This window comes from Zingiber officinale, chromosome 8A (assembly GCF_018446385.1).
Source record: "Zingiber officinale cultivar Zhangliang chromosome 8A, Zo_v1.1, whole genome shotgun sequence".
Classification (NCBI taxonomy): domain Eukaryota; kingdom Viridiplantae; phylum Streptophyta; class Magnoliopsida; order Zingiberales; family Zingiberaceae; genus Zingiber; species Zingiber officinale.
This window is the reverse complement of record NC_056000.1, coordinates 126360322-126380290: the sequence shown is the minus strand read 5'-3', so window position 1 is coordinate 126380290 and position 19969 is coordinate 126360322. Positions and strand designations below refer to the sequence as shown.

At 41.5% G+C, this 19969-nt stretch overlaps 2 protein-coding genes and 1 pseudogene across 2 annotated transcripts; all 3 read right to left on the bottom strand.

Moving 5' to 3' along the window:
- Positions 1-15367: 15367 nt before the first annotated feature.
- LOC122011226 lies at positions 15368-16678 on the bottom strand (annotated as a pseudogene).
- A 365-nt stretch (positions 16679-17043) lies between these two features.
- On the bottom strand, positions 17044-18165 carry LOC122011225 (glutathione S-transferase T3-like). The gene has a single exon (XM_042567625.1). The coding sequence runs from the start codon at positions 18163-18165 to the stop codon at positions 17044-17046; it is 1122 nt and encodes a 373-aa protein (XP_042423559.1).
- A 636-nt stretch (positions 18166-18801) lies between these two features.
- On the bottom strand, positions 18802-19759 carry LOC122011224 (probable transcription factor MYB58). The gene is made up of 3 exons (XM_042567624.1): positions 19494-19759; positions 19111-19408; positions 18802-19050 (listed from the first exon to the last, which is right to left on the bottom strand). The coding sequence occupies exons 1-3, from the start codon at positions 19757-19759 to the stop codon at positions 18802-18804; spliced, it is 813 nt and encodes a 270-aa protein (XP_042423558.1).
- Positions 19760-19969: the final 210 nt, after the last annotated feature.

The following is a 19969-nucleotide window of genomic DNA, read 5'->3' as shown; positions in this document are numbered from 1 at the left end:
ATCTTCCTTGGATTAACAACCACATCGGTTGTAACCAAGTAAATATCTTGTGCCTCGTTCTTTATGTTTTTAATTTACTGCTTTGCTTTATTTATGCAAGTGTTAGCTTAAAGAGTTCGAGGAAGGGTTGTTGTGTTTTTATTTTGCAGGATTATCCAACAACCCCCTCCTAGCCGGCCGCGACGGTCTTACAGGTATATGGTCTCTAACGTCCTAGGTGCTTGTCTGAGTATGTGCAGAGTTCAGGTACCACCAGTCCTCATACTATAGACTAAGGAGTTCCATGTGGGGGTTTGCTTTTTGGACGTGAATACACCGGGTGCATCAAAGTCGCCTCTCTGTCAACACCAATGCCATCTTCGCCGGCCTCCTTCTGACTCAAATTCCGGACAGGATCAATTTGGTGTCGTCTGTAGGAATCTCCTTCACCGGTTCTGGAACGTGATGATGGAGGATACTGGCAAGATCAACGTCACCATAATAGCCGAAGAATACGAACTATTCAAGGAAGCCAAGAGGCGAGCAGCTTTCGAAAGGCACACCACCGCTTCACAATGACATAGGATGCCTGCAGTTTCAAAGGATCAGACCCACGCTTTAGACAGGGGGTCTAAGAGGAAACAACCCGGGGATTTCCCCCAAGCCTTCTATCATGACCCATGCCCGGATTATTATAACAAGAAGGAGTAGCACCAGGCCTCCTTGGCCGAGAGTTCCCTACACCGAGATTCAAAAAAGGGGAAAGTCATAGTCGTCAGGGAGGAGCTGAAGGAGTTGCTTGAGGAATTGCAAGTACCCTTCTCTTTGAGAGTGCTCGAGGAGAAACTACCGAAGGGGTATAAGCCCCCAGCCATCAAAGAGTATGACGGTAGCAAGGATCCAGAAGATCACCTTCACAAATTTCAGAACGCTTTGTTGTTGCACCAGTACAGCAACACCATCAAGTGCCGGATGTTTTTAAACACTCTGTTTGGCTCGACACAAAAGTGGTTTGATAGATTTCCTGTTGGATCCATCACCGTCTTTCAGGATTTCAAGAACGTTTTCCTACGTCATTTCGCCAGTAGCAGGAAATATCATAAAGTAACCATTACCTATTCACCCTCAGGCAGGGGTTTACAGAGCCCCTAAGGACCTACATAAAACGCTTCAACCAGGTAGCCTAGGACGTCCCGTCTGCTACCTCAGAGATCTTGATGAGCGTCTTCTCCCACGGTCTGGTGGAAGAGGAGTTCTTTTGAGCCATATTCGAGAACCTGTGAAGAATTTTGATGAGATGCTTGGGAAAACAGTAAGCTACATTAATGTAGAAGAAGCCCAGGCGGCTCGGAGGAAAGCAGACAAAGCACCTGCTCCTGCCAACAAGTTAGAGAGAAGACCGCCCTAACCTCCCGTTCGACCCTTTCCCCGCTCCAAGGATGCCCAACCAGGATTTCTGCTCGGTCAGGAATCTAGGGTGGCGTAACGGGTCGAAGCTGTCCAAGCCCCTAAACCCGGTCAGTGGGGGCACCGTTATTATACCTACCATAGGTCCCACACCTATTACACGGGAGATTGCATTCAGTTCGCCCGAGATTCTCGGCGGGAAACTGAACTAGGCCTGCCTCTGCCTGAGATCACGCCCAAGCTTTAGAGGTTGCTGGACAATCTGCCTACCGCCGCAGGACAACCAAGCAAGCCCCCACCCAAGAAACAGAGGTTAGGGTAGTCAGCAGGCCTGGGCAAGGTGTCGATGGAATCCCCGAAGGAGGAAAATAGGGGAAATATCTCCATCCGGGAGATTGGTATGATCTCTGGGGGCCCATAGATGGAGACTCCACCAGAGCTCGGAAGTCTTATGAACGCCGCTTAGAGATAGACGCGGTAGGTTGCAGCCGAGAACCAGCTGTCGGTCCTTCAATCAGCTTCGGGCCGCAAGACTTGGAGGGAGTGGAGCTTCCCCATCACGATGCCCTCATAATCAAAGCCGCCATTGTCAACAACCGCGTGGCCAGGGTTTTCGTTGACACTGGAAGCTCTGTTAACGTGCTGTTTAAAAACGTGTTTGAGGGCATGTAGATCGACGCCAGCGAACTTCAACCCATAGCCACCTCTTTATACGAGTTTACAGGTAATGAAGTGTAATCAATGGGTCAGATCAAGCTAGCCATATGCCTGGGCAGTGAGCCATTGGTGAGGACGCGGAGGAGCATCTTTATCGTGGTGGATTCTCCATCTTCCTACAATGTTATTTCAGGGAGGTCCGCCCTACATGAATTCCGAGCGGCAATCTCCACCTTTCATCAAAAGATAAAATTCCCAATGGGAGACCATGTCTGGGAAGTTAAAGGAGAACAGCTAGTTTCCCATAGGTGTTATGTGGATATGGTGAAGGTCGAGGCTCACAAAGCTCAGAAGACCCCGGACTGGGGAATTCACGTCATTCAAGAGGAGTCTTTACCTATAGCAGAAGAACTCATTCCTTGGGAGGAGGTCCAGCTTTATCCTGATCATCCAGAAAGCATCACTTGCATCTCAAGCAATCTACCGGCTAAAATTAAGTCAGATTTGGTCAAATGTCTGGTGCACAACAGGGACGTCTTCACCTGATCCCCCAAGAAGCTGCTGGAAGTCAAGCCCAAGGTAGCCGAGCTCAAGCTTAATCTCCTGCCTGATTCCCGGTCGGTCAAACAGAAGAAGAGAAATTTCTCAGCCGAGAAAAATAAGATCATCCGCACTGAAGTTGATCATCTCTTGAAAGCAGGACACATTAGAGAGATACAATTCCCGCCTTGATTCTCTAACGTAGTCTTAGTATCCAAACCCAATAATTCCCTCCAGTCGCTCGGGAAGGTTATTCTGTCCATCCTATCAATGTGCACCACCAGTGAGACCTGCTTGATCGGCTGATTTATCATAATTGGTGATAATGAACTAGCTAATTTAGCTAAATCATCCGTGGCCTGGTTGTCCGATCAGGGAATCTTGTGGATAACCACTTCTTGAAAATCGACCTTCAACTTCTCAAAAGCTTTTGCATACAGTCTAAGTCGGGTGTTGCTTATCTCGAAGGTGCCCAACAACTGCTGCACGGCTAGTTGAAAATCTGAATGGATGAAGACTTTTGTAGCTCTAACATGCCGAGCCGCCTATAAGCAAACTATCAGGGTCTCATACTTAGCTTTATTATTTGTAGCCTGGTAATCCAGCCACACGGATAATTGCATTCTGTCCTCCCGTGGTGAAATCAAGAGGACGCTAATCCTGCTGCCTTGCCGAGTGGATGACTCATCTACATATATCTTCCAAGTCACGTCCGGCTCGACGTTCTGAATCTCGGTGATAAAATCAGTTAAGGCCTGGGCCTTGATCACCGTTCAGGGTTGATAGTGTATGTCGAATTCATTCAGATCGGTTGTCCATCTGATCAGCCGTCCGGATGTCTCTGGATTAAGGAGGACTTTCCCCAAGGCGTTGTTGGTTATCACGATGATTAGATGTGATAGGAAGTATGGATGAAGTCTCCGAGCGGCGAGCACTAATGCGTATGCCAATTTTTTAAGACTGGTGTAGCGAGACTCTGCATCTTGTAATATATGACTTAAAAAGTACACGGACTGTTGTTCAGAGCCGTTCTGGCGCACCAAGGCCAAGCCATCCGCATACTCGATGGTCGACAAATAGATCCAGAGCGACTCATCAATGCTTGGCTTGGCCAATACAGGTAAGGAGTTAAGGTATTCCTTGAACTCCTCCGGCGCTTTGTCGCACTCCGCATCCCAATGGAACTTTGTCGCTCGCCGCAGTATTTTAAAGACGGATGACTCTGGTTGGATGCTTTGAAAATGAATCTAGATAATGCAATGATCCATCTGGTCAGCCGTTGGGCCTCCTTCAAGTTGCGGGGCGGGGGCATGCCCTGTAGCGCCTTCACCTTGCTCCGATTTGGTTCGATCCCTCATTCAGTGACAATGTATCCAAGGAAGCGATCACTCTTCGCTCTGAACAAACACTTGTTCAGGTTCAGTTTTATTCCATATTCCCTCACTGTTCGGCAAGTCTCTTCAATATCTGTGCAAAGGTCAACGACTCGGAGATATTTTATTAATATGTCATCAACATATACCTCCATGTTGCGGTCGATCTGCTGTCGAAACACTTTGTTCATCAGTCTCTGATAGGTGGCACGAGCATTCTTCAATCTGAATGACATAACATTATAGCAGTAAGTCCCGTCGGCAGTGATGTCAGTGATGAAGCTAAGCTTCTCCTGATCTTCATGAGCGAGCGACAATTGATGATAACCTTTGTATGCGTCGAGAATACAGATCAGCTCGCAATCAGCCATGGAATCCACCATTTGGTCTATTCGAGGTAGTGGGTAGAAGTCCTTTGGGCAGTCCTTATTCAGATCACGGAAATCGATACAAACTCGTCACTTGTTGCCCGATTCGGAGATCAGCACAATGTTAGTGAGCCAACTCGAAAAATGAACCTTGCCGATATGACCAGTCCGGCAGTTTCTCTATCTCTGCTCGGATGATCTGGTTTTGCTCTACACTAAAGTCCCTCTTCCATTATTTTACTGGCCGAGCGTCCGGTTAGACATTAAGCTCGTGTTGAGCTACTCTTGGTGAGATGCCAGGAAGCTTATGTATTGATCAAGTGAACACGTCATGATTTCGCCTAAGGCAGGTGACCAACTCTACCTTCTTCTCTTTTGTCAGGTCACTAACGATGAAGGTGGTGGCCTCCGATCGGTTGTGATGGATCTGGACTTCCTCCTTCTCCTCATAGATCAATGCGGGAGGTTCTTCCATGATAGCATTCACCTCCAAGCGCGGGATCTTCCGCGCAGCCCTTGCCTCGGATTTGACCATCTCGACGTAGCACCGCCGAGCGACCAACTGGCCATCTTTGACTTTTCTCACCTCGCTGTCCACCGGAAACTTGATCTTCTAGCAGAAGGTGGACATCATCGCTTGGAACTCATTAAGGGCATGTCGGTCCAAGATAACATTGTAGGTGGACAGCACGTCTACCACAATAAATTTTGTGGTCCTTGTCTTCTTGAGCGGCTCCTCTCCGAGTGATATGGCCAGCCAAGCCTGACCGATCGGCAATCCTTCATTGCCTGTGAACTCGTAGAGCGGAGCCATCATTGGCTGCAGCTCGCTCTGGTCAATTTACAGCTGATCGAACGCCTTCTTGAAAATTATATTCACTAAGCTGCTTGTATCAACAAAAGTTCGGTGAATGGTATAGTTAACAATTACCGTTCAGATGATCAAGGCGCCGTCATGAGGGATCTCCACTTCTTCTAAGTCTCAAGGGCCGAAACTGATCTCAGGTCCTTTGGTCTTCTTCTTGCTGCATCCAACAACATGTATCTCTAATCACCGAGTGTGCGACTTCCTTGCTCGGTTGGTATCACCGCTGGTCGCCCTACTAGAAATCATTCCTATTTTTGCGCCGAGTGGCGTTGTTCTGGTTTTCCTCCTCCTGAGTCAGGGGCCTGGCCCACTCAGCTGTAGCTCGGGTGGTACTTGTGTTATTTTTGCGCTGAGCCTGATGATGATGTCACATAGACGCCACCCTCTCGTCATCCCACCGTCCTGCTAATCGGCGTCTCTGATGCTGATTGGGTGAGGGTGACCGATGACGATATCCTCGAGGAGCCTGTCAGCTTGCAATCAGCGTCAGATCATAGCAGTCGCTTGTGTTGTGTGTTGTCGACTGATGGAAGGAGCAGAACAGTGACGTCCATAACTTGCCCTTCGCAGCCTTAGGTGACCGGCTACCACATGTTGCACGACATGTGTTCTGCTCTCCTGGTGTGGTTGTGCTCCTCCTGATCGAGACCCCTTGGGTGGTTGATGGTTACTCGGTGGTCGCCGCTCAGGCGTTGCTATGGGCTCGGCAGGCGCCTCCTTTCTTCTTGTCGCTTGGGCTTCTTTGACGTTTATGTATTCCGTGGCTCTCCTGAGCAGGTGGTCGAAGTCTCTTAGCGGCTTCCAGATGAGGGAACGGAAGAACACTCCTTCGATGAGCCCCTGGGGGAAGGCGCTCACCAATATCTCCGAGGAGACCAATGGAATAACCATGGTCACTTGGTTGAACCGCTTGATGTAGGCCCTTAATGCCTCCTTGGGCCCTTGCTTCAATGCGAATAGATTAACACTCGTCTTCTGGTAGCGGCGGCTACTGGCGAAGTGGTGTAGGAACGTCGCTCGAAAGTCTTTGAAGCTATCGATCGAGTCGTTCGACAATCGTATGAACCAACGTTGTGCTGATCCGGAAAGGGTGGTGAGGAAGACCCGACACTTCACTCCATCGGTATACTGATGGAGCGTGACTGCGTTGTCGAATTTGGCCAAGTGGTCATTTGGATTAGTCGTTCTATTGTACTCCACGATCGCCAGAGGGGTGTAATGCCTTGGTAGAGGGTCGTCTAAGATCCCCTAAGAGAATTGTTGATTGATTCGCCCGGGTAAATGATCGTTCTTTGGTGCTTTCCCTTTCCGCTCGTCCCAAATGGACACATCGTTCGAGGATGATCCTGGTTCTTTGTCCACTCAGCACCGTTCCTCTGATGGAGTCTTGAACAATGAGTGATGAAAGGGGATCGGGGCATTGGGTGCCTCCCCGTATGTGTCGGTTGACTTTTTGTTCTGGCCCCGAACGGATATGTGATCCGCTCGGTCTCCATATCCGGCCTGATGACCCGCTGCTAATGCCATGGCTCATACACTTGGTGCTCGGTCAGCACCTGTTGTTGTTGTTGCTCCACCATCTTTGCTGCTCGGACTTGTATTAACATATCGAGCTCCTCTTCTGTCAGCGTCACCATGGTGAGTCGTTCAGTGTCCTCCATCTTTGCATTTCGGATGTAGGCTACGCTCCCATAGACGGCGTCAATATGGTCCTATCCGAAAATCATGGAGATGGTAAGCTAGGGATGTGGCTACTGCGTTGACTGGATGTGAACTGAACTCCGCTCTACAAAAAGAAGAAACGTTAGTGCCGAGTTAGGAAAGGGGTCTCTGGTGTTAACCCTCCGACGCTCAAGTCAGTCACCAGAACTATAGAAGAAAATGGAGCGACAGTGAAAGCAAGAATGAATAGTGAATAATGTGCGCACGTACCTCCGCTAGTGCATGAACTTTCTTTATATAGCAGCCCAACGGGCGACGTGCACGCTTCTCGAGGCATGTGCGCGCTCTCCAATTTGTCTTATGAAAAGACCTATCAAGAAAGTGCCTCTGACACCATACCTTAACAGGGCATTTATATTTCTGAGAAGACAGTAGAAGCTTCCGTTGTACGATCTGTTTGTTGACCATGCCTCGTGCTATCGGCACTATCTCCTAGAAGGATATTAAGAGATACGTCAATGATCCCTCTACTCGGCCAAGCGAGATAGTCACTTGGCCGGGAACTCTTCCGCTCAGTCGGACTCGGATGTTCTTCTTTGTGGTGACTAGGTATAGTAGCTTGTCCTTTCTCGATCGGACAAGTGCTCCGATCTTCTTAGCGTTTTGCCGATCCGGTCTGAACATCTAGCGATCTTACCATATTGTTTCGAGCTGGACGGGTGGCCGGCTCGGACAAGCCTCATGCCGATCGGGCATTGCCTGCACCGATCGGCTATTGTAGTCGACCTCCGCTCAACCACCATAGATGAGCCTTTTGCCACCCTGATATTGACCACCTTAATTTTAACTTCTACCTTAACAGTTGACTTGTACTTGACGACTTCTTCTTATCATCGGATCATTATACAATCGAGATGTCAGTTTAGGAAAGAAAGCATTTAAGCACGCATCAATGTTTTATGATTTTGTCAATGAAGCGATAATCAACGACCAGGACTACCCATGCTAACCCGTATAGAAGTTGGATTAGACTGCACATTCCATGTCCTGCTTGGTTGAGTAGGGTTACGTATCATACGAAATAACAGTTGGGCAATAAAAATATACCCTTGGCAATAGGATCACCGAAGAAATGGTGAACAAAAATCAACGGCGGGTTACCTATCAACAATATGAAAATCAGATTGCTCCAGGTATATAAACACATCCAAGGCCCATCAATGAATCAAACAGGACAGGAATACACAAACAAAACACTATTATGATGATCGTAATTTTTAATTGTTATCTATTAGCTGTTTCAACTTTCTCATCTCCTATGGTTTGAAGATTTTTTTTTGGAAAAGAAGGATCGAAATTTCAAATCCAGCTTCTTATTATTCGTGACACATAGGAAAGAGACAATAAAGAAGCTCGGAAAAAATCCACTTTACAGATTCTCACTTCTTACTTGGTGGGAGCCACAACAAGTACCCTTATTTCCCTTGTTTTTTTTCTCCTTATCCTTTTGTAGCAAAAAAAAAATAAATAAATAACTCTTAAGGATTCTAGAATCCTCCTTATCTTCCTCCTCAGGTAATCATTTTTTTTAAAAAAATAACAAATATATTAAAATAAAATTTAAAATTTAAAATTAATACTTTAATAAAAAATGCTTTAATTAAAAATTTAATCAGTTTAATTGATTAAATTGATCTTTGAAATTCAAAACCAAAATTAAATAAAAATTGATATTTAAAAACAAATAAAGCTGAATTTCTGAATCAATCGAATTAAACTTTTAAATTAATTTGATTCATTGATTATTTGAATTGGATTTAAATTTTACTCACCTACACTCCTCACCATAATTAATCTGACCACTTTAAAATATAACCTTCCCTGCCTGCCAGGTTTTTCCAACCACAAGCTATTTTATTATTTTTATTATTATTATTATTATTTTTATTATTATTATTATTTAATTAAGAATTTGGATCTTAATAATTAATATTTAGTGGATCCTAAAATTTAATTAGGTTAATGTCATTTTTTTTTTCTTTTAACGTTGAAAATAATTTTAAGTTTATTAATAATTTTTTCTAGTTATTATTTATTTAAAAATATATTTCTTCTTTAATCTCATATCTTAAGATTGATGACATCGTGAATAGAAAAATTTCTATAAATATTTTAGGTCAACGACGTTGTAAAATATATTTTTTTCAATCTTTTAGTTAAGATCAAATGTAATATTTATTTGCATTAGTTTAATATTTTATATAAAAATTAAATTAATTTTTAATTTTTTTTTACTAGGGAGAGTGGCTTAGTGCATCCCAATTTATATATCTAAAACACTCGTTTACATGTACTCATGCAATGACCAGTGTAAATATAAAAAAATTGATATCATATTTGTGAGGATCATGTGTATTTTTTTAAAAAATTTTAAAAAAATTTATTTAACTTTAATATTATAATTCAAACACTTAATCCTAAAGGTTAAATCATAAATTTTAAATCTTAAAAAAAAATAAAAATATATACATGAGCTAAATAGGGCAATGTTTTTTTTATAGGGAAAATTACGTCTTATAACTTGTACTTTTTTCAATTTTAATTATGTTATGAGTCAATTTATATTTTTAATCTTGTAACTTGTAATATTTTCTAATTTTAGTTCTTTTTTCTTCAAAATTAAACATTTTCAACAAAAAAATATTGAGTTGTAAATTGAATTTGGAAATTTTAATTTTTAATGACCCGTGTACTTTTTATATTCCAACTATAAATTAGATATTTTCGTTGAAAAATTTTAATTTTAAAAGAAAAAGGATTGAATTTAAAAAATATTATAAATTACGAACTAAAAATATAAATTGACTTATCAGAGGAGTAAAATTTTAAAAAAAATTACAAGTTACCACTTACCATACTACAAACGTAATTTATTTTCTCTTTTTTTATATCATATTAACCCAGTACATTCCAAATTCCAATTGCCCAACGGGACCTTGTTGGTGCTCCAGAAGTTGTTGACGTCATTATTGGTGAGGTAGGGCAAGCAAGTGGCGGTCCTGGCCAAACAGTATCTAGTACGAGTGGGTGGTGGGTGGCGGCGGTGGCTGCTCCATGAAATCGAACATGTCGTGCGGTAACTCGTCGAAGTTGTCCAGTGGCCATGGCAACGCCGTCTCCTGCTCCGACCTCATCACGCCGAAGAAGCGTGGCTCCTCAGGGAGGAGCCGATGGCTGAAATGTGGGTGATGGAACTGCCAGAGATCGAGGTCAGGCGGGAGGTCGATCGACTGGCCTCGCGTGATAGGCGGCCCCGCAGGTGATCAGATCCCTGCGGTCCCAGAAACGGAGTCACTTGCAATTAATGAGTCGATAGTCGTCGGACTCGGATCCGCCGCAATGCAGCTGCTTCCTACGTTTAAAAGAGATATAACAGAATTATCCAAATTGACCAGATCAAATTACCAAATCAAATCATATTAGTATTTGGATTATTCTAATAATTCTGTTATAATTATTCTCAGAATTATTTTAATAATTCTGTTATAATTATTCTCAGAATTATTATTAGAATAATTCTGTTATTTATTAATTAGTTATTTGACCAAGTACTTTTGAACATTATATATTGTATTATCCTTAGGACAAATATCAATGAACAATAGATTTTATTATTCTCATCTTATTCCTTCCTCTCTCTCTATTCTTCTTCTTTCATGGTATCAGAGTCATCTCTCTTTTTTATCTTCCCTCAATTTCTTGAGGCGGAGATCGTATAAACGGCGAATTTTTAAATTTTTCCCTCAAGCCTCTTATTTTCTCCTACGTGTTTTAATTTTCTTATTCGTCTCTATTTTTCAGAACAAACGAAAAATACTTATTTTCTTCCGCTGCCAACCCCTTTGCTTCTCTTTCCTCTTCCTTAATCTCTCTTTTTTTTTTCCACTACCATCGGACAAGTTATTTTTTTTACTTTAGATGTCAAATACTCGACGACATCAAAGAGGACAAAAGCAAAGTCCAGACCGATGTCAAATTTGTCACATCGTTGGTCATACTGGAAATATATGCCCTAAAAGACTTGATTGGTCTAGGGTAAAATGTTAAATTTGTCATGGAATTGGACATTTTGGTATTCAATGTCCTAGTCCATTTGATTCAAATTTCATTGGTGGTCCTACAGCCTTAAGACAACCATCTATTTCACAAGTATATCCTAAAGTTCTTTCGTCTGTGCCTACTTGTGGTAAAAATCTAGAGTTCTCATCTACTGATTGGTATATTGACACTGGAGCAACTCATCATGTCACATCAGATTATAATATCCTTACAGACGTAATGCCATATTATGGCTCAGATACGGTGCAAGTAGGCGATGGTTCAGGTTTGCAAATTGCTAATCTTGGAAACACATATGTTCATTTATCTAATCGAACTTTTCACATGCGCAATGTCTTTCATGTTCCATCTATCACTAAAAATTTACTTTCTACACGTCAGTTTTGTCTTGATAACAATGTCATTTTTGAATTTCATCATAATCATTATCTTATAAAGGATAGAGGAACAAATGCTATTGTGTTTTATGGGAGAATCAAAAATGGCCTCTATTGTCTTCAGAGTTCTTCAATCAAAGCTTTTGTTGGTGAATGCACAAATAAACCAGCATGCTCGACTTGGTCATCCTTCCCTTCGTATTGTTCAGTCAATCATCAATAGGTATGGTTTACCTACTTCTATTACCTCCTCTCCATCTTATTCATGTAGGGCCTGCATGGAATCTAAAAGTCATAAGCTACCTTTCTCTTTATCTGATCATGTTTCTAATTTTCCACTTGAAATAATCCATTCTGATGTTTGGGGCCCTGCACCTATTTTGTCTAATCAAGGTTTCCAATATTATGTTACATTCATTGATCATTTTAGTAAATATACTTGGCTTTATCCTATGAGAAGGAAATCTGATTTATTTGATATATTTTGTAATTTTCAAATTCAAGTTGAACGATCTTTTAATCGTAAAATACTCTCTTTTCATTCTGATTGGGGAGGCGAATATCAAGCTCTCCATCGTCATTTTGTCTCTTGTGGAATTGTTCATCGAGTTTCTTGTCCTCACACTCCAGAACAAAATGACTTTGCTGAGAGAAAACATAGACATATAATTGAAACTGCCTTAGCTCTTCTTCATCATGCATCAGTTCCGCGCAAATTTTGGGATGTCGTATATCTCATAAATCGACTTCCTACACCATTGCTCAATCATAAATGTCCCTTTGAAAAAACTTTATAATCAAACCCCGATTACACTTTCCTTGAAATTTTTGGTTGCGCATGTTATCCATGGTTACGCCCCTATTCTAAACACAAACTTGACTCTCGTTCACTACAATGTGTTTTCTTGGTTATAGCAATTTGGTTATCGTTGCTTGCATATACCAACAGGACGAATTTATATTTCACGACATGTTACTTTTGATGAGTCTTTATTCCCTTTTTCGGTAGCTTCTTCAATCTCTCCTCCAGATACAAGTGACACCTTCTTAATGCCACCTAATATTATCAGAAGTGATGGAATTCTAGGTCCTGCTCCGGAGCTCTCTAATAACTCTCCTATACCATCAGAATCACCTCCGGTTGCTACTCCAATCTTAGAAGTCTCGCCGATCGAAGATAATATGCTCTCTGGTTCCTCGGATAATGCAAGTCCGTCATCTACATTACCATGTCAGCCTACTTCCTCGTCATCATCAACAAGTGATTCAGATGATAATGCTCCTCGTCGCATGCTTCCCATTAGTGATATTTATGAGCGTTGCCCACCAAATGCAACTGGGTATCCCCTTCCACGAGCTCTAGTGATTTCTTCCAAATCTATTGAACCAACCTGTTTTACACAAGCAAACAAGGATCCAAACTGGCGTAGTGCAATGGCTACAGAATTTGATGCACTTCTTCGCAATGGAACATGGACTCTAGTTCCACGCACTCCCTCAATGAATGTTGTGGTCTCTAAATGGGTATTCCGTCTTAAGCATCGAGCTGATGGTTCTCTTGAAAGATACAAAGCTCGACTTGTAGCTAAAGGATTTAGTCAACAGCCAGGTATTGACTTTAATGATACTTTCAGCCCAGTCATCAAAATTACATCTGTCAGACTATTATTATCAATAGCTGTTAGTTCTAATTGGCTTGTACGACAATTGGATATTTCAAATGCATTTCTCCATGGTCATCTTGAGGAAACTATATTTATGGAGCAACCACCTGGTTTCATTCATCCACAATTTCCATCTCATGTTTGCCAACTCAAGAAATCCTTATATGGTCTTCGACAAGCTCCTCGTGCATGGTTTCATCGACTATCTAAATGGTTACAGGCTCAAGGATTTTCTGGATCAAAGACTGACTCGTCTCTATTTCACAAATATAATGATGAAAATATGATATTTTTTCTTATTTATGTGGATGACATTCTGATAACCGCAATGATCACAAGGGTATCACGACTTTATTAAGTCTTCTCAATCAAGAATTTCCTACTAGAGATTTGGGTATTGCTCATTTTTTTCTTGGTATTGAGCTTATTCCACATGAGGATGGCTATCTTCTCTCTCAGAGCAAATACATTACTGGACTTCTTCAAAAAGCCAAAATGGATGGAGCACGTCCGGTCTCTACACCAATTGCTATAAACAACTCTCCAACTTCATCCTCTTCTGCTCTATCTGATTCACAAATTTATCGAAGTATTGTTGGGGCCTTACAATATGTCACTATCACACGCCCTGATATTACTTTTGCGGTAAATCGTGCTTGTCAATTCATGCATGCTCCAACTGAACAAAATTGGGATAATGTAAAAAGAATACTTCGCTATCTCAAAGGTACTATTCTACATGGTCTTCTTTTATATCGCCAATCGTCTCGAGATTTACATGCATATAGTGATGCGGATTGGGCAAGTTCTCCTGAAGATAGACGCTCTACTAGTGGATATGCAATATTTCTTAGACGAAATCTTATCTCATGCATGGAATTCGAAAAAGCAACCTACGGTATCTCGTTTAAGCACTGAGGCAGAATATAAAGCTATAGCAAATACAACGTCAGAAATTATTTGGCTTCAATCACTTCTCTCCGAACTTCATCTTGCATCAAATATTGCACCAAAAATTTGGTGCGACAATATTGGAGCAACATATCTCACAGCAAATCCAGTCTTTCATGCTCGTACAAAACATGTGGAAATTGATTTTCATTTTGTTCGTGAACATGTGACAACTCAGCAGTTATCCGTCTCTTATATTTCTGCTGAAAATCAAATCGCTGATATATTTACCAAGCCACTATCCAGACAACGCTTCAACAAGTTAGCAAGCAAACTCAACGTCAGAGATCTCCCGTTGAGTTTGTCGGGAGGTAAAAGAGATATAACAGAATTATCCAAATTGACCAGATCAAATTACCAAATCAAATCATATTAGTATTTGGATTATTCTAATAATTCTGTTATAATTATTCTCAGAATTATTCTTAGAATAATTCTATTATTTATTAATTAGTTATTTGACCAAGTACTTTTGAACATTATATATTATATTATCCTTAGGACAAATATCAATAAACAATAGATTTTATTATTCTCATCTTATTCCTTCCTCTCTCTCTATTCTTCTTCTTTCAACGTTCACCAGAGGCTTGAGCTGAGCACACTGATGAATATCACTTTGCTTCGAGAGATAACTATAAATTTTTACAATTTTTTTTTTTACCGCATGCATTCTTACTTCACGCTTTAGAATCCTGATGAAAACTTTAGAATCCCTCGATAAAGAAACGCTTGAGCTGACCACATCAACACACGACTTAAAAAAAAATTACAATATTCTCTACCACACGCTCTTAAATTATTATTTTATATGAAAAACTAAGGCAAGTCCATTAGAGCATCCACAATGCTCTAGCATTATAACACCCATCACATCATCAAAAAGTATGGGGCCCACTGTCACATATTCATTATAACAACATCCTTCTTTCACCCACATCCCTTTTAACGTTAATACCCATTATTCATGGGTCCCACCGTCCACTCACTCATTTTAACATTATATCATATTAAATAAATATGTATTAAATATATTTTAAAATATTTAAATTATTATTATTTTTAATAATAATTTTACGTTTAAAAATAAAATTTTATTATTTTTCAAAAATAATATTAATTTTTTAAATATATTTATTAAATAAAATAAATGTTGGTGAGAAAACGAAATTAGAATGTTAGGAAAACGAAATTGTAAAGTTAGGAAAACGAAATTAGAATGTTAGGAAAACGAAATTGTAAAGTTAGGAAAACGAAATTACAACTGAACACCTAAAATTATAAAGTTGGGAAAATGAAATTACAACTGAACACCTAAAATTATAAAATTGGGAAAACGAAATTATAACTGAGCGACTAAAATTACAAAGTTGGGAAAATAAAATTTATTTTAAATATTAATTCATGGATTGTTGTTGTATTGCCCCCAGATATGCTCAACTAAGTCGGCGCGAAGTTGGTGATGAACTTGAGTGTCACGTAACTCAGAATTTGTTCGAAGATAATCCTGAAATCCTCGATTTGAGCCATGGATAGGTTGTGCGGGTTCGTCACCTTCTTCGCTGTACCAATTTGTCACGTGACCTCCCTCATCCTCAACAATCATATTATGCAAAATAATGCATGCTAACATGATTTGTTTTAACTTTTTCCTATACCAATATCGAGCTGGACCTCTGATAATCGCTCATAGAGATTGGAGCACCCCAAATGCCCGTTCAACATCTTTTCTTGCAGACTCCTGTCTTTCTTTAAACAACTTCCTCTTGGGATCCTCCGGGCAAGGAAAAGCCTTAACAAAAGTAGCCCACTCGGGATATATTCCATCTGTTAGATAATAGCCCTTCGTATATGTAGTGCCGTTCACCGTGAAATTAATCACCGGTATATTTCCTTGCAAGACGTTGTTGAATATGGGAGATTCATATAACACGTTAATATCGTTACGTGAACCGGCGACCCCAAAAAATGCATGCCATATCCACAAGTCATGAGACGCGACCGCTTCAAGTACGATTGTTGGTGACTCATGCCCCCTTGTAAATTGACCTTTCTAAGCAACTGGACAATTTTTCCATTTCCAGTGCATACAATCAAGGCTACCTAACATGCAAGGAAAGCCATGTCTCTCATCATGCATTTGAAGAAGACGTTGAACATCATCAGCATTTGGCCTTCTCAAGTACCTATCACCAAATATTTCAACAACGTATTCGCAGAACTTGAAAAGGCACCTGATGGCAGTTGATTCACCCATACGTAGGTACTCGTCAAGATGATCGGCAGGGACTCCATAAGCCAGTCGACAAATCGCAGCGGTGCATTTTTGTAGTGGTGACAACCCTTTTCTTCGTACAGCATCGTCCCTTTGTTGAAAAAATACTGAATGATTCTCTAATGCATTCACTATGCGGAGGAATAACTCTCTTCGCATTCGAAATCGTCTTCGAAATATTTCATCGTGATATACCGGGGTTATAGAGAAATAATCATTGACGAGTCTCTCATGCCCGGCTTCACGATTTCTTTGGACGAACCTTCTTCTGCGCGTGTCCCTCCTCTGATATGCTTCCATAAGTTGTTGGTGTTGTTGAAGAACCAATAACATCAATTCTTCACCCGGATCATAAGCTTGCTCATCGATTTCAACATGGACTTCGTCTTCGCTTGTCGAGCTGGAACTTGAGCTAGAGCTGCCTGTAGAATGAGACATTTTTGGAGGAAACACGTTTTAGTATAAGTGTTTGAGAAATGGTATGATGGTCTATATATATTATTTTTCTCATGCAATGACTAGTTTGCAATGACTAGTATGCAACGTCGCGTTGCAACGGCTAATTTGCAACGGTAAATTTGTAACGCCTAGTTTGCAACGGCTAGTTTCCAACGGCTAGTTGTAACAGCTAGTTTCCAACGGCTAGTTGTAACATCTAATTTCCAACGACTTGTTTATAACGACTATTTTACAAAAATATAATAATTAAAAATCACATTAATCGAAATGAGAAATACAATAATTAAAAATTACAATCACTCAAAAATATAATAATACTAGAAAATGAACGTTAAGTAAACAATTTAGATATTCCATCTCGACCTAATATCCTTGCATAGGCATTCATGTATGATAAGTCGCTCCTTTGTCATCTGCGAGGTGTCTTTGTTCAATATTTCGTACTCCTTCAACTTCAAGCGACGATTCTTAGCTTCAGATTTGGACAATGCAGCTTTTGCCTTAATCTCCTCTACTTCAAGTTGTTTTTGTTTCAAATCGACTTCGGACTTCTTCACGCTTGTGTACTCAGTGAACTTTGTGATAATATTGTTGTAGTTTACTGTCAGATCCTCCATGGTCGATTTTACTTTTTCTTTTTCCTTTCTTTTTGCTGCCTTTTGCCCCATTGGACGAGTATCTTCATAATCCAGGTCTATACTCACATCTTGGTTGGAGGAGGTGTTGCTTGCTCCTGACTCTAAGGTCCTCGTCTTCTTTGTGGGCACAAAGTGATCAACAGACTGTGGAGTAAACATTGGACGATCTTTGACAATTCTCCACACATGTTCGAGATTGAATGCAACACCATTGTTTTCGGATAGAAATTTTTCGTATGCAAACCTCAATATATCTTCATCATCGTGACCACTTCGATATGAACTATAAATACTATTGTAATTTGCGTTGAATCGATATACCTTCTTTTGGATTGTATTGTGCCAATGTGACCGTATAACATTTGCACTTCTGGTGTTTGAACCTTGGGGAAGATTCTCATTGTAGTAGCTTGCAACCCGTCCCCAAAAAGCATCCGCCTTTTGATCATTGTCGATTATTGGATCATCACTGATAGTGACAAAACTTCTCGCTAAGACCTCGTCTTCAACCTTTGTCCAACTTGAACGCTTTCTTGTACCCTTAGCATTTGAAACCGTCTTTTCTAAATTGACCACCTCAATTGGGGATTCACGGTCGGAAAGTTGAGTTTCCGGGACAAAAGTCGGAGTTGCAGGTTCATTCGACATTGAAGGAGTGAAAGACATACCAGTTGTGTGCGGGGTACCATATCCATGAACAACCGACGGCGTGAAATATGGATGACTCATGTTTTGCCAATATTCGGCTGGAAGCGGTTGATATGGACCTCGAGGGGCATAATTTCCAAACCCTTGGACATTTTGAAGATTTTGTGGAGGAAACGACATACTGGGAAATGGATATGGGTATTGATAATTTGGTGGAATTTGTGGATTCTGGGAAGATGAATATTCTTACGAGTTGTTTGTAGAATTCAAGAAATTGGAAAAAAATGCCCTATTATTTTCATCCATTTCGGATAGAAAATAAGATGGTAGGAACTTGAAAAAATAGACGGGGAGAGAATTTAGAGAGTGAAATTGAAAGAGTAGTGAGTGGGAATGAAAATATGTGCACATATGGATGGATATTTATAGTCAAAATTTCAAACTAGCCGTTAACTAGCCGTTAAAAAGTAATCATTTTATTAAAAATTTTAAATTAAATAGCTATTTTTTTTGAATTAGCCGTTGCTTTTGCCGTTGTCTTCTGCTTTTTTTATTTTTTTTATTTTAGAGTTTATATTTTTATTAAAAAAAAAATAAAATATAGCATGGGGTGGGCCAGCCCTGGCCCACCCCAATGCTGCTTGAACGCGTTCAAGCTAATTGAATGAATGCGGCGTTCCACAACGCCGCGTTAAAGCAACAGTGGTGTTATAACGCCGCTTTAACGCGGCGTTGTGGATGCCCTTACGCAAATTCTATTGTGGCGTGACCTTGTGACTGCATGGTTAGGGTAAACAAGGTGGCGGCCATCACATTCTAGCACGTCGGCGGTGGTGGCGGCTCGTCGAAGTTGTCCAGTGGCCATGGCAACGCCGTCTCCTGCTCCGACCTCATCACGCCGAAGAAGCGTGGTTCCTCAGGGAGGATCCGATGGCTGAAATGTGGGTCCTGGAACTGCCAGAGATCGAGGTCGGGCGGGAGGTCGAGTTCGAAAATAGAGGAGTACTCTAAATCGTAGTCGTCGACGCCATCGAGCTGGCGGAGAGGATCATCCGTAAACGAATCCTAATTAATTCGAGAGAGAGAGAGAGAGATTGAATTAATCCCAAAATTATAGTCTGGTACGTGTAAAGTTAATTGATTAAACTGGATTAGAATGTGCGAAGCGGATGCATTTTGATCCTGCGGCGGCGGAGGAGGAGGAGGAGGAGGAAGGGGTTGGGAGTGCGCAGAATTCTGGCGATGGTTCAGATCGCTCGCAATCCCGGTGAGTTGCTTCCGCCTGGTGCTACCCCAGAAGTTCTTGACATCATTCTCTGTTCGGCCGGGCAACTGGTTGGCTATCCTCGCCCACTTATTCCCCCACTGCTCCTGCAGTTCCATCACCAGCCGCACTTCCTCCTCCGATAACTTGCCCCTGCCCCTGCATATTATTCCAAACACGTACGGTACAATAGAAACATCGAGACGACGATACGCAGAATATATATCTTTATGAGCGTACGTACGTCGTGAGACCGTCCCGCAGTTTGTTGACCCAGCGGAAGCGGCAGGACTTGCTGTCGCGGAGGAGCAAGCCTTGGCATCGAATGGAGCTCCAGTTGCGGGCGCCGTTCTTTCGCACGTACTCCAACAGGATCTTGTCCTCGTTCTCTGTCCACCGCCCCTTCCTCAACTTGCTGCTGCCTCTGTCGCGGCCGCCGCCGCTTGCCCTGCTGCTTTGGCCTCTGTCGCGGCCGCCGGCGCCGTTTAAGTGCATCAGTCTACTCTGCATGGTGAAATAAAATCAAATTAAATACACGTCTTGAATGAGCTGGGCAGAGAGCGCCGAATAGATTATATATGATAGTGGAGCCCTCAAGGTCAAGGGCAAAAGCACCGGTTCACGGGAACGACCAAGGAACAGGGGGTCCCAAACTCCCAATGGGCAGTATTATCTGTAAACTTTGTCAGAGCATTCCAGCAAAAAATCGTAGCTTAATAA